General features: G+C 42.7%; 2 protein-coding genes across 2 annotated transcripts; one reads left to right on the forward strand and one right to left on the reverse strand.

Annotated features, from left to right (window-relative positions):
- Positions 1-18: 18 nt before the first annotated feature.
- si:ch211-222n4.2 (uncharacterized protein LOC101885505 homolog) lies at positions 19-4,346 on the forward strand. The gene is made up of 7 exons (XM_012842402.3): positions 19-570; positions 1,239-1,286; positions 1,661-1,772; positions 2,220-2,436; positions 3,242-3,342; positions 3,428-3,484; positions 4,073-4,346. The coding sequence occupies exons 1-7, from the start codon at positions 261-263 to the stop codon at positions 4,263-4,265; spliced, it is 1,038 nt and encodes a 345-aa protein (XP_012697856.2). The 5' UTR covers positions 19-260; the 3' UTR covers positions 4,266-4,346.
- A 34-nt stretch (positions 4,347-4,380) lies between these two features.
- Positions 4,381-12,816, reverse strand: med15 (mediator complex subunit 15). The gene is made up of 18 exons (XM_031578004.2): positions 12,288-12,816; positions 11,405-11,492; positions 11,193-11,244; positions 11,062-11,085; positions 10,817-10,963; positions 10,363-10,718; positions 9,768-10,115; positions 9,428-9,496; positions 8,073-8,174; positions 7,385-7,506; positions 6,981-7,114; positions 6,633-6,767; positions 6,481-6,544; positions 6,313-6,379; positions 5,992-6,152; positions 5,611-5,777; positions 5,280-5,378; positions 4,381-5,177 (listed from the first exon to the last, which is right to left on the reverse strand). Exons 1-18 carry the CDS (start codon positions 12,362-12,364, stop codon positions 5,041-5,043), a joined length of 2,349 nt encoding a protein of 782 aa, XP_031433864.1. The 5' UTR covers positions 12,365-12,816; the 3' UTR covers positions 4,381-5,040.
- Positions 12,817-15,531: the final 2,715 nt, after the last annotated feature.

The raw sequence follows: 15,531 nt of genomic DNA on the forward strand, positions 1-15,531 counted from the left end.
TATTGTCTAGTAGACCCCAAAAATAAATTAATGAACATAATAGGTGCTCTTTAAATGTCCACGAAATTATCATGTCAGGGAAATGTGTCAGGTGTAGTGTAAGGACAAATCTGGACACGGATCCGCAACATAAACACGCCTGAAAAGAATATTGTGACCGTTTGTCTCCAATGAGGTGATTGTATGGCACCTACCCTAACACTGGAGTGACACTATTATGAAGTAATAGTCACGCCTTATAGATCGCTCGAGTTCAAGAAATGCTGAACAGCAAGATGCCGCCACCGGGGAAATGCTCTTCCCGGGGCCGTTTTTCTAGTTCTGTCATTGAATTAGACATGCTATGCCAGACAAGATTACCATCATCACGAACTCTGCTTTCTGATAGGCAGCTGGCAAAGTTGAGTTCTCGTGGCAAAGATTCGGGGGTTCAGCCTGGTCCAGCATTCAGCGACACGGATATGAGAGTGTCATCACTGGAGAGGGATATTCAGTTCTTAATCCAGGAGCACAGCCACACCCTGAAGCAACTTCATGCTGAAATAGATAGTCTTAAACGTCAAAACAAAGGTAAGACACTTACAGATAGTGATGAGATCGTACACCCTCTATAGCCTAATGTTACTTAAAGTGCAGCGTTTTCTCATGTGGTTCTTTGTGTGTGTCTATCTGCAATCATTGAATTCTCAATGCTGCGTTTTAATCAGCCTAAGTGAAATAATGTCAGTAGCCTATTGTACGATTGCGCTATGTTGGAAAGAGAAAATGCCCCTCTAAGCAAACTTAATGTCCCATACATGCTTAATGGCGGATAGTTCCCAAAGTGAACTGAGGATGAGACGGACGCTGAATGAAGTGACACCTTATATTTGCTGTTCACGATGGGTTGCCTGGTGACGAGAAGTTATTGAAGGAGGGAAACCACTGGTGAATGCAGTCAATTGTGTCTGTAAGCCCCCATGTAAGCACTGTGGGTGGCAAAGACCAGTATCACTTTACCTAACAGGCCAGCCCTCTCTCAGTATGGCTTCAGCTTTCAGATCCATCAGGAGATTTTTTCAATCCAGTTTAAAAGAAGCAAAAGGATTATCTTCCTTGGGCCGTGATGAAGCATTAATAGGCATACATGATACTGTTGTTCAGCAAGAGTGCTTTTACAAGAGATTAAATGCTGTTGTGTGTTTTATACACCAAGTCACAATGACATGTCCTCTCTCCTGTTACTAACAACGGGTCAGAACTGCAGCTCAAGCTGATCATGGAGCCCCTGAAGTCATGCAGAAAAGGTAAGTGATGACGCATCCCCCTCACTAGATTTTTTTCTGCATTTTAATCACTGTCCCACAAGTGTGGTACTGGTTACTGCTTCTCCTTCCATAATACTCACCTAATATAGGGCTGGTCTGATGTACTTCTCAGGACGTCATGTTTGGGTGATCTAGAATTTTCCATGTTAAATAGCTGATTATGGTAACAGAATATGACTCAGTAACTGTTGCAGACTTCGCATTTATCTTCTATGCTTGAGCCTTTTATGTTAAAAGTAGTCAGATATGAAACTTTCTTATATATAGAATAAACAATGTTTAGAAGAAACCCCTGTTTCCAAATTTTAACAGTGGTCCAGTGTTGTTAGAGCTCATAGACGCCTTCTGTACAGGCTCAAGCCACAGAGGTCCAAGGCCTCGACCAGAGGGCCAGAGGTTCCTGCCAGAGAGAGGAATCATCCTGGAGCAAGATCCTGGTCTACCACAAGACAGGACTGCTCTCAGGTACCACGAGGGAACTGCGTTTTATCTAGAGATGGGTGTCTGTTTTCTACACTTCAGTGGTTCTCAATTCAGCGATTGGAGTCCCCCCTGCTCTGCATACCTGATTTAGCTAAATAAGACCATTTAGAGCATTTCTATTACACTTGATTTTGATAAGGTGTGCTTGAAGCAGGGATAGATAGAGGATATGCAGGACAGTGGGGCTCCAGGACCCTATCTCGAGACCCTATCTCTTACGAAACCTAATCCCAAAGGGAAAACCGTGATAAATGTGTTCAAAGGTATATAGGCACAAAGCATGTAAGTTATGAATTTGTCATTACATTTTAAACTTTCATCATGACTGCTTAGCTGTTTCATTAAATATTAAGTTGTTTGTGGACATACACATGCTTATGCCAATACTTCTGTGTTTTCATTGTATACCTTCAACCTTATCTATGTCAGTGTTCCTGGAAATTCTGCGGTTCCCCCTGGAGGCGCTGAAGGCCCCAACCCATCCAGACATGGAAGCGGTTCGGAGCTGATGGGGGGTCTCATCACCTCCCTGCAGCCTCTAATGATCCACTGCAGCCCCTCACAGCCCCCACGACCCCCCACCCTGCAGGAGTGTGAGGTCATCATACGTCAGCTGTACAATGCCAACAGTCTGCAGTCCCAGGAGGTCAGTACCACGTCTGTCCAACACTAGTAACCCAGAGATACCGTATATTGTACTTCTGGGGTGAATTTGGTTCAGATGGAAGTTAGAATGGTTGGTGCTAACTGTGACTGAAATGGCTAAACCAGTGCAACTCCATCTGAAGGCAGAGTATGTATGTCTGACGGTGGTTCAAGCAGGAATCAGCAGCTTTGCTCTTGTCAATGTAGGGGAATGATTTCAGGACACAGAATAAACAGATACAAATATGTTTAGTCTGCATTTACTTACTTAGATAGAATGAACCTAACATGCTTGGTAACAGGTCAAAGGTGATAGTGTCAGAAGTTCAAGACACTGCCCAGCCCTACTTCTAGGTGATGGACTATCCTGCAGAATCAACCCCAATGTTTCTCACCTACCAGATATGGAGATGCTCCTGAAGGGCTTAATTAGTGGCACTTGTAACTTAACACTGCTACAAAGTAGATCCCTAAAAGGAGAAAGGAAAGACAATGCAATAGGTTACTCCAACAATAACCTTTATCATACATGCACCATGTGCTATAAATGTAGATTATCCTAAAGGTCAGATAGATTGTTTACATGGAACTCCCCCTTGACTATAGTGTTGTGGTTATTGTAGTCTTCTCAAAAGTCCCGTCTTGCATGCTACTAAAAAAAAAAAAAAAACCCGCTGCTGGAAGTACACTGACTTTGACATGTCATCTTCACTGAATACCAGTGCAGAACAGAATCCATAACTTACTGAGAACTTGTAACTCATTGTGGTGTGCATTCTGTGGTTTGTTTTGTGTCCTGTTCTCAGATTTTGCACATCAAGGCAGTCCTAAGAGATATCATCTTCAGTAGGAAGATCAGCCCAGAAAACTACATCATAACAAAAGCCTACCTTGGCAGCGGTGACAGGTAATGTAAGTACCACCATAGTTTTATTTCCCTGCTGTTAGATCTAAGAAATGAGGAGTTATCTTTTCAACATCTCTTCCAACAGAGCTGGCGACAAAGCAAGGTTTCCAAGTCTACCTCTCCGACAACTCCCAAAGAGAATGTAAGCCATTTCTTTTTAGAAAACAGTTACCAGTGAATTGCTCCCAGCATCCTTGTTAGAAATATTTTTCAGGACAAATCAATAACAATTTTGAGTAATCCTAGTGTGCCCCTCTCTGACTTAATTTAAGATTACAATTTATCCTTTTTTGTACAAATACATTAGTCCCTCCAGGATCTTGTGAGGGTTTGTCGTGGCCAAAAACATTTGTGGTAATTTTTTGAGTTAAATCAAATCAATGCGAATAATGCCATAATTCCATGACTTTGCAGCGATATTGTAGTAATAAGAGAAAACTGCAATTGTAATGGTGGGAAATACTTGTGTGAATTTGTAAAAAAAAAAATCTCAATGTCCTGGAGTGACTGAATTGAAAACTGTCAAGTATATACCTCGGAGAGACTACATCTAATCTTACATTACTAGTAATCCCTAATTATGTGGGCAAACTGGCGTCTGTTGGTAATGTTGTTCATGTGGAACTTATAGACCTACAAGTGATACTCATTTTGTGGCATTTTGAATGACACACAACGGAACATCCAGTTAAATTCCCTGTAACACCTCTTTCTCTCTCTCGCCGGGTAGCCCAGTTACCCAGCTAAGTTTGGCTAAGAGAGTGATCCTTCCTGCCCTGAGGCAAAGTCAGGGCACCAACAACGCAGAGAGACAGAGAAGAACACAAGCTTTCAGGGGACATCTGAAGAGGACTGTGCACAAAGACAGCACCCAAAGGGCAACAGCTGCCTTAAAGTATCCATACAACTTCAACACAGGCTAAAGGATGCCTCAGGCTATCATTACAGATTTTATGCATGACTGATATTAAATTGCATACATCATGAATGAATTAATGATTGTACAAGTGACTTTGTCAGCAAAAAAATTACCTGAAGTGAACATATAAGTATTTATTTATGCAAATAAAAAAAGAAAGGAGGAAAACGAATATTTTTTACACTCCAAAGTTTACACAGCAAAATGGACCCAAATAATAATACATATTTTTATCACAATTCCCTTGTGAATCACCTCTTAAGGAACCTGTAGTCCCACTTAGTGCCAGTCATTGCTATTATATATTTCGGGGCTGACTACATGGGAGCACTTTGTCAGGTCTAGCAGGCAGTGGGAAGAGATATGCTGTGGGATTGCATACAAACAGTACAATGTGATGTGCACCACCAGCAGAAGGACACTTCTAAGTGAAGTGAAATCAAACTCTGTCCTTGTGCAGAATGAAACCGACGCCTGATGTTTAGCAGAATGCTAAATGCGGTGGAACTGACTGCCAGCTCTGAGGCCTTAAAGGCTAACCCAGCTCTGACTAGAACATCTTAGAGAAGTTGCAGTGACTGTAGGAATAACGTCCATTTTTAATTCATGATGACATTATGCAGATAAGGATAAAAGTGAGCCTGATGCATTATAACTGTAAATCACTCATATCAAGATGTTTTATGGATGTAGGCCCTGGTGATGTAGTGTGTTCACTGGAGACTGGGAGGTGGACGTTCTAAAACTACAGGGAGACAGGCCGGTAGAGTCTGCTTCTTTCAGGCTACAGACAGGCAGGCTTGTCTCACACTCTGCGCCCACGTGTTCAGCACTGCGGTAACCGAGTGTTTGTCGGGTAGCTGCAGGAGCTTGGTGGTCATGTTCCTGTGAACCTTCTGCAGAAACGGGTTGGCTCCTGACGAGACAGAGAGACAAAAGGTGATTAAAGAAAAAACCTCTCTGAAGCGTAGTAAGTCATTAAGAACATGCTGGGGGGAGAGAGAGTCAGTTCTCGTACCATATTGCTGGCTATCGTCTGCCCACTGTGGACTCTGATCGGGGTAGTCTGCTGGAATGCTAAGCTGAAGAGGAGGTACACTCGGGAGATTCTTGTCATCTAGGAGGACAGAGGGCATAATTACAACAGGGCAAAACCAAATCGCATCACCAAAGACACCATAAGCTCCATCAAATCAGTCAGAGATAACAACAGATTTAATGCAACGGTCATTGTAGCACCAATACAAAGTAGTTCATCTTTTGCCAAGACATCACAAAAAAGCTTTACCTTTGTCTAGGATAACTCAAATGTAAAGCAGAGGATGCAGAGCTGTTCACTGAAAACTCACCTAGTTTGCAGATGAGGTGTACGGTTCCATTATTACTGCAGAAGGACGGGTCGAGGTTAACCAGGAATTTGGAGTTGAGGCGGGCCACTTCTCCCTGAAGGATATTGGGAATAGTCTGCCGCTCATCATCTTCATGTTTGCGTTTCCGTGCGGGAATTGAGGGCCCTCTATTAGGCAAAAAGACAAAGGGACACTTGAAAAGACCTTAAAAGCTGTGACAAAAATGCACAAATGCAGGTCTTGGTGAAGCACAAATGTATCAAGTGAAGCATTCCTGTCTGTTCAGTAACTTTCCTGATGAATAAATTAATGTTATAGTCTGTGGAAATAGTGAGTAAAGTGTTAGTTTCGTCCATGTAATTTCGACTGAAATCTACTTACGTAATTGGTGGACCGTGGATTGCAGTCATTGCTGGGGCGAATGTACGATAGAGGGAGTGGTTGAACACTGGTGAGCGGATGTTTGCTAGGACAGCATCGAGCAGAGGTTGGCAAAGGTACTGTTTTTTTGTGGTAGGCACTGGAGGAGGGGGAGGGGTGGGCTGGGAAATGAAGAGAAGTATGTAGAAAAATCATGAGTATGCAAAAACTCCCATGAACACCAGTCCAATATAGAGTTCATAAAAACGTGTGAGAATATTAAGACACTGCATAAAGCAAAATCTAAAAAGTGCAAGTCAGATGTTAGGGTCACTGCCTTACCACAGCCATGTCATTCTTCAGCTTTTCCAAGGCGATTTCACACTTCTGTAATGTCTTAAGAGGACATCTGGAAGATGAAGAACTGGGTAAGATCACTAAAGAAATGCAAGTTCTGCTGTGGCAGTAAAGACAACTACAGCTACTGAATACAAATGAACTCAGTTTCACCTTGTGTTGGGGTCAGTCAGGATGTTTAACAGGCTCTTCATCTTACTCAGATCCTTCTTGCGGTCTGTGAAGAGGGGACATAAGCGGCTTTCAGTACAGTTGTGACATGCACAGTACAAGATACATAAGGGAAGGACACAGAAGAGCCTTACCTTCATTTTTGTCGATTTTGTTGATCATTCGGCGCAGGGGCTCAATGTATTTGGATAGTTGCTTAAGTTTGTCCATGTACAGCTGGTCCTCTGACTGGTTGGCTCCAGCTGGACTCATGACAGAGTGGGGGTTGCCTGTGATCCATGAAATGAGAAAAATGAAATACTTCACACAAGATCCCCTTTAGTTGCGTAGACTAACATCAAAGATTTAGAGGATTGCTGGCAGAAGTTAAGAGTGCCTGTGGTTAACTGGACAGGATACACAGCTATAGATTTACTTCTCTCCCTGCTCTAAATATACTTCAGTCCAGGAGGGGTCTGACTTACAGGAGGGATGGGACTTACCTGGGGTGTTGAGAGGTCCAGGGGAGGGTACCTGGAGGGGGTAGCTCTGAGGGGTTCGTCCTGGCACAGGGCTTTGGGCAGGCTGGGGAGAGGGACTAGGTCCGAACCCCCCCGGAGAAGGTGCGGGACCGGAACTGCAAGGGATGAAGCGAGACTGAATTAGTGTCATGCTTCTTGTCCACTACTAATGAAGAAATTAATCAAATGAAAAAAAAAAAAAAAATCCACAAATACCAAAAAAGGAATTCGACAAATTCAACAGAAAGAGACCTATTATTTTTCATAAAATACAGAAAGAACCTGAAAGTGATGCCACTCCAGTTAATTGTTGTTAATACGTTAATACGTTAAGATCAGTTGTGTCGTGCGTGGCTTTTTGAGTCGCACTAGAGGTTCTTCTTCACCTGACGGAGTTGGGCTGGGAGGACGGGGGCTGTGGTGAGGGCTGGGGCTGAGGGGGCGGTGGCATGGACTGCGGCGTCTGTACCTGGACCGGGGAGGGCGATGACATCATCTGCTGTTGGGGCTGCCGAAGGGGGAGAGGAAGAGAACACAGAAGTTCATAGATTTTCAAGGCGTTGGTCTTTAATACTCAGAAGGGCCTTGAGCGAGTTGGCAGGAGACTCCAAAGCTGAAACCCTGAGGGGACAGGATGTGATGAGCTCGTACATATAACCATCCTCTCTTCCCAAAAGTTAATCTGGGTGTGCCACCAAAACCTACTGATAAACTACTTACTCTGTCAAGAAAACAAGTACACATTAGCTTTCCAGTACGTACAGTCATGCCATTAGCAAATATACCTCTGCAGGTCTTTCTGCAATTGGGAGTGCTTGTACCAGACCTTTTGTGCTGATTTTATTGTTTAGTGTTTAATGTATGCAGAAAACTACCAGACTGCAGACCTGATTCTAAAGTCAGAAGTAACTGTTGCTGAGCCTACATGAAACCTTCACATTGTTTGGCATTACCTTCACACAGTTTGATTGGGGAGAGGGGGAGGAGATGGTTGAGGGGTGCAGCAGACCTCACTTGAGGGCAGTGGGGTATATGAGCCCTGGCACTGTGTCAGTGTGCCTGAGCGTGAAGTACCTGTGGCATTTGCGGTCCTCCCATTTGTGCGGGGGCCTGAGGAATGGCTGGGGCCGGAGCGCGGGGCAACCGTGGAATTTGCATCCCAGCACGGGGCATCATCTTGGAGGACGACAAGAGGGGACAACAGACATGTCACGGGCCAAAACAATAAACACAGCGCTGTCAGCGCAAATGAGAAGAAAGCCCATGCACGCACGCATGCACACACACACAAAGCTATGGTTGAATATCACTGCAGGCCCAGATGCACATAGACACACACCCCAGCAAATACAAAATGAATGTATATGGAGAAGAAAATGCCTCAAGATTAAAAATTAGAAAACAAAATAAAACAATGTTGCTTTTTTTTTTTTAGCTCCAGAAAATGTCAGCCAAGGTGGGCATGCATCTCCTAGCTTTACATAGCATGTGGAGCGCAACATGAGGATCACCCTGTAGGGCACCTTGTTTTCAAGGGCTGTGGCAGGCCACCATCCCTGCAGTTAGCCATTAGACTATTCAGAGTTTGGTTCAGATGATTTAGTTAGTGTACAGAGAACGTTTCCCTGAGTGCCTCATACTGTAGCTCTTCCACAGTGGCAGCAGTACTCAACCATTGCTGGTTTGAAAAGCTGCCCGTATTAGCAATTTTAAGCAGCTTTTAGAAAGAAAATATATCCTTTGGAGGGTGTGAAAACATATTGCTTCTGCAAGTGCACATGCAAGAAACATCAACATCACAGTGCATGCAGAGCTAGCAGGCAACGCAACTTTTATAACGCTGCAAAAAGAAAATAATGACAAAATCACACGAAGCAGAGACAATGCCTCTGGGGTGGGGGGATGGGACAGATTCCACACGTCCCTCAGGCTAGGCGAGAACCTCCTCAGCTCCACTGTCGGTGGTCTTTTACTATAGAAGCCAACCAGGGAGGAGGGATGCAGTGCAGTGTCATGAAACACAGTTTTTATTGTGTGTCAGGGGAGTGGTGTTTTTTGGCAATGTGTAGATACACTTTTGTCCTTCCTAGATTTTCCAACATATGAACAGAGAAGAATTTATATTCTAACATAAGCCCACGTAAAGGACATGGCCAGACTGCTATGTAGCATTATGTATGTGAACAAAGGACCATCCCTATCTGATGTCACTCTTAACAAATCACACCATATAAGATTTGGCTTATAGAGTTCCTTTAATGCTTTACCCTTCATCTCTCTCTTTTGTGTGCACCACTTGCCACTGCGCCCATTAAAGAACACAGAAACCAGCGCTGGCCTGCTGAGCGGCTCACCCGGAGTGCATGCATAGCCTCTGGGAATGTTCTTGATCAGTGCTGACCACATCTGGCAGCTCATGGGGGTCTTACCTGACCAGCCAGCTGTGCCTGAGCTTGGGCCTGCTGGACCTGCTGCGCCTGTGCCAACGCTCTGGCCTGCTGTAGTTCACACACACACACAGACACCCAACACATGGACACAAGAGAAGAAAGAGCAAGATGCAAGCGGCTCAGTTTCTTTGCAAATCGATATACACTGTGAAAAAGAATAGGCAAACACAGCGTAAGATTTTTTTTGTTTATATCTTCCCCTTTTTCATCCACACACCTATAGTTTAAATTAAACCTAGTTTGTGAAGAGAGGGACAATCCTAGACTACAAATACAACACTACAATCTTCATCCAGCACAGGTCTAATCTGATGTTTACCTGCATGGCCTGAAGTTTAAGCTGCTGCTGCTGTGCCTGCTGCTGTGCCTGCTGCTGTTGTTGTTGCTGCTGCTGCTGTTGTTGCTGCTGCAGGCTGAGCGTGCTGATAGGCTGGTGTTGCCCTGGAGGCATCTGCCCAGCCAGGGACTGGGGCACCATAGACTGCTGCTGGGCGTGCGGCGGCATTTGGGTTGGCTGAGGCTGCGGCACCTGAGCTTGCTGCTGTTGCTGTTGTACCATGTGCTGGATGGACTGGGCCTGGGCCTGCGCCTGGGCCTGCGCTTGGGCCTGCGCTTGGGCCTGAGCCAGCTGAAGCATCTGCTGCTGCTGGAGTCGGGACTGATGCATCTGCAAAGAAGAATTACAACATGTAAATAGGTGGCTCTGCAATATGAAAACAAATTCAGGGAAATGCAAAGTCAGTGATTTTAATTGTGTTGTATTGACTTGAAGCAAACAAGAATGCATATGTTTCTATGTAAAACGTAGTCCACTGATAATTCACACACAAGCAGGATTCACCACTCCACATACTAAAGCCTTATCCTTCAACGTAACGGTTTGAACCACTGTAATTGATCCCCAAAGTGCTTGCCTGGTTCTGCTGCTGCTGTTGGTTCTGTGCCTGCTGCTGCTGCTGCTGCTGGTTCTGATGCTGGAGCTGTTGGTTCTGGTGGTGTTGCTGTTGCTGTTGCTGTTGCAGCTGCTGCAGCTTCAGCTGCTGCTGCACCTGGAACTGTTGCTGCTGCTGCTGCTGCTGCTGCTGCTGCAGGGCCGACTGCTGTTGCTGTTGCTGCTGTTGTTGCTGTTGCTGCTGTTGTTGCTGTTGTTGCTGTTGTTGCTGTTGTTGCTGTGCTACCTGGAAGTGCTGAAACTGTATGGACTGCTGCTGCTGCTGCTGCTGTTGCTGCTGCTGAGCCATCTGCTGCATCTGGAGCTGCCCTGGACCCCCTATTGCGGTAATACAGGGTACAATATCAAACACTCTATATTATTTAATTAATAACATTAACAGTAACATATCTAACATTTAAAAGGGCCATTCTTACTGGGCTGTTGATTTCCTGCTTGCATTGCATGTTGTCCCATCTGCATCTGACCCATGGCACCCATGGCCATAGGGGCTCCAGTAGGGCGAGGGCCCATGCCAATGCCAGGGCCTCCACCCGTCAAGGTCTGCAGAGCATTCATAGGGTCTGAAGTAAAACAAAAAGTAAGGGGCTGAAGTAAAACCGGATTTACCATTTCACATGCTAGATTTCCCCATCTTCAAAAATGCTTTAAATTCTCTTACCTGGGCCACCTTGTTGCTTCTTATCTAAAACACAAAATATTCAAATAAACAATTTTGTTCATTTCAACACCCTTGACCAAATTCACACCACAATAACAGATATATTGCATATATTTGTAAATTGTACTTACGAATGTCACGAAAGTGAATTATGAGCCTTGCTACCAGTGACAAATACTCCTCCTATTCATCAACAGATAAAAAAAAAAAAGTTATTTACAATTCAATATTCATAGAAAAGATGCTGTACATTTTACAGAAACATTTTTCAGATATCACAAAAGGACTTTAAAAGTGTTTTTTTGTTGTTGTTGTTTTTTAAGAAAAGCAAGCTTCTACTCACCCTAGTTTTTGCTTTTATGTAAACATGATTCTCCATCTCCTGACTGCTCTTGGTGTGAGGGGTTCCAGCTTTTCGCATGGCATCCTCGCTGTAAAGGATATTAGTGGACAGGATATTTCACAGTTGAAGCTTTAATTGTATGTGTTGGTGACGTCTAATGGCAATAATAATGTACACAAAAACGTATACTATGGTAGTGCTGGTGTCTAAAAAGTTTAGGGTTAGCCCACATGAAGTTGGCCTAACAAGTAATTACATGGTTTCAAAAACAGTTGACGTAAAACAAGTCACTGAGCAACTCGGTAACTTAAGTGTCATTCAGTATGTTAGCTATCTAGGTAGCTACAACTAACCTATGCAGCTAGCGAGGTTAGCTAGGCAGTAGCCATCACAGAGACTTCAAAAACAACTTATGGTTCAACCATACTGCGGAGAAATTGGGGGTAACAATATAATTTCACTTCCGTTTTCCAACATTATTCTAGGAATGCATAACGTTGGCCATAACTAATTAGCGACAACTATCTGAGCAGCCCACGTAGCTAGCTAATTCAGCTAACGTTACATAGCTAGTTTAAGACTTCTGGCTAAGCATTAATGTTAACAACATTAAAACTTAAAGCATTGCGAATGCAGTGGGGATGATGACTAGCCTTCTAAGCTGTCCACAGGATACACTGTAAGCAAATTGTGTGTTGCATGTAACGATGCATCCCCTCTTGCCAGAGAAGATGCCTCTCCCGTACAGCACAACAGCCATCTCAGGCCTGAAGTTAGCTAAGCTACGGCATGGTAAAGTATGTCTAATAAACATATTAAACGATGGTTAGCTTCCAACCATTGGCTAACGAGCGCTATAATGTTTAAATTCTTAATGTCTTACATTTGAGCAACAACTTTCTGTCGGAATCCTGGACTCCTCCAATCACTGTCTGCTCCTGGAACATCCATGCCTGACATCGTTTTCAGAATTATGACTAGCTAGAAAGCTATCCAAGTTAGCTACCAAACCCGTGCAAACAACTGACTGTAACGCGGAGCAGAGATCTACATATAATAGAGGAAACCAGGCCGGCTCTAGTATGCTATGCGAAATCTACATCTATGCCCTTATTTTGACTGACGACAGAAGGAACTACCGCAAACCTGAAACGCTAGACTTCCGAACATTTTTAATATATCTTCCTCATTATCGGATGTCCTACTTAAAGAGGTATAATATAAAAAGTAGTGGGAAGGGAAACAAATATAATTATATATAAATGTACCAATATTCCAATATTTGAAAGCAAACCAATGTTATATTTTCTTTCACTGTTAATACACACACATATACATCAGGCAAAGCATTTCAGCAGGTAAAATGACAACTGTTCGAGAAAACTTCATTGTAAATGAAATAATTGCAATGAAATACTTCAATGCCAGACATTTTTGGTTAGATTCAGTTGTCTGGATTGATTTGCAAGATGTGCCCATCATGCATAATACTAGGTTTATTATCATTCAACAAAGTCGTTTCAATTAATCTGCTAAATACCTAAACCGTAAACTTTAAACAATTAAGGCGAGAAACATAGGCTATATGTGATCAAAACTTGTTCAGGTGGAGCTGCTCAAGCCTTGTAGCAGAGAATTTATAATAAAGAGAGAACTTCCACTCGCAGAACTTCTAGAGGGCGCTCGCGAGATGAGAGGTATATTAAGCTTTGGGCCAAAATTCATTCATATACATTTGAAACATTTTCCTGGGAATTTTAATTCTGTTTTCGACATATTGCACTAAACAAATAAGAATAGCACTGCTTTACATGTTTTAAAGGCTGTTGGTCAGGTTTAAAGACTTAGATTTAGTGGTGCTGGTGACATCACTCGTTGCAAACCACTTTATGGCATGCGCTAGCCCACGCCGGAGATAAAGTTACAGACAAATCAAGTCGTCCTCAGCTCAATGTGAGTCTGAGCAAGTTTAACGTGTTTAAATTACATAGTTGTGTTTTAACTTTAAAGATATTTTACGACCCAAATCTTGAACTTGAGGAATTTTGGAATGCTACAGGTCAGACAGCGCCTGATGGCTTGCAAACTAACAACACCTAATATACCATATCACTTATTGCATTGCTTTTGTGTAGTTCACTTAATTTTTAACATTAAAAACACATTAGTAGTTTTTCATTTCATTATAACATATACTTGATATGCTATTTGCCAAAATGGCTTGGAGCAGGTGTAAATCATTATTTTAGTCCTTTAGCTCCTTTCTCCTATCTCGTGAGCACCCTTTAGATGAATTTCAGCCAATTTCGGTACAATGACATTAATAGGAAGTGAACAGGCTCTCTGTAAGCATCCTACAAATGTGGGAATGACCATCATCATTTGGTATGCGGTGGATTAGCATTTTTGCAAGTTCTGGTTTTAAACAAAAAAAGTTTATAGAAATCGTCAAAATAACACTTGTGGTAGCTAAATAACTACGTGAGAGATCCCGCTTTCGAGTCTGTTCAATAAAATGCATGTTTATGTCGTCTCCATAAAGACTTTAGATCCATGATATCCCTCTGATAACAGCAAAAAACAATGTCACCAATTTTACAAGGTGAGGTTTGGGGACCACACGCATTTAACTTAAGTAAATATCTGATTTATACTCTGCAACAGATTGTGGCTATCAAATCAATGTGCAGTCAGTGGGGAGCTGTAGTTAAAGTAGGCTACTATTTTCTCAACGATGGCCATAAATGTAATGTAAGTGTAAGTAAGTAAGTAAGTTTCATATTTAAGGGTTTATGATTGATGCTATGGTTTAGTCACCACTACCTTTTTGGTGGAAAACAAATTGTTATTTTTAGAGAATTAATAAAAAACATAAAAACTTGTTACTGTATATTTTTTTCTGATTTATTTTGGTCTTGTGGTCATTGCACTGGCCCGCTGACTTTGGAATGGAAGTCAAATGAGCTTTCTAAGCAGCTTGTTTAATCCAATTAGCCTTTCTCACGCTGCCATACTGGATAGCAACACAGGGTAAATTGACTTCCGGTCAACAATGGAGATACTGTCTCTATGATGTTCTCAAGATCTTTGACAAATCTGCCAAAATGCAGGGTCTCACAGTTTGCTGAAACGGTCGACATGTATAGCCAAACAAAATGATCCAAACAGGATTGTGGAAATAAACTGTTCCATGAGCAGTTTATGATCTTAAATTATGAAGGGGATGTCAGCTAGCTATGGAACTCTGCTCCAAGAACTGCTGCTTCTCTCGTTGGTCATTCGCAGTTACTTGTGATATTCGTTTTAGACTGCCCCCTGTTGTTGTGATGGTAGTGACATTGGTTTGTGTGTGTGAAGTCACCATCAGCTCTGCTTGCCTTTGAGTAAAAGTCACCGCACTTCACTGGTAACACTACTTTGTAAGACTTTAATGGAACTGTTTGATATCCAGCTCCTTCTTAAATCGGAGGTAAAAGTGGAGAGTCAGTAGGTTTGTGTCTCAGCGGACCGGCGACACAGCAAGACCATTATTCTAGTAGGATACCCTTACTCATTTAGGCTACTTGACAGCCTTCCTGTGCAACAAAGTGACACCTATAGAGCTTCCTTCCGCCTTGCTCGGAATTGGTCTCTGCTGATCAATCTGTTTCCTGCGAGAAGAAGAAATTACTCAGCACCTCATAAGAATGGCTTCAACCAAGCTCTTTACATGCTATTTAATCCAGGGTTACCTCTCTCTCTCTCTCTCTCTCTCTCTATATATATATATATATATATATATATCTGCCACTCTCTCTCTATCTCTCTGTCGCTCTGTCTCTGACTCAGTTTGGTTGTAAAATGTAGGCCTATTTGCTGTAGTTCAGGATCCTTACAGTATTGCAGAATCTCATAAAACACTAGGCTAGGCTTAACTATCTAGTTACTTGACAATTAGAAACATTGAATTATACAAAACTGCTCAGCGAATATTTCACCTCACTTCACATCATGAACCCATTTCTAAGCTGACTTTAGAAATATTATCATAACATCAAGTATTTTTCCATGTGCTATGTTGACCTATATTTTGTCTTATATTAAGCAGATCATTAAAACAAACACGCACACCAGCAAAATCACTGGAG

Source organism: Clupea harengus, chromosome 12 (assembly GCF_900700415.2).
Source record: "Clupea harengus chromosome 12, Ch_v2.0.2, whole genome shotgun sequence".
NCBI lineage: Eukaryota > Metazoa > Chordata > Actinopteri > Clupeiformes > Clupeidae > Clupea > Clupea harengus.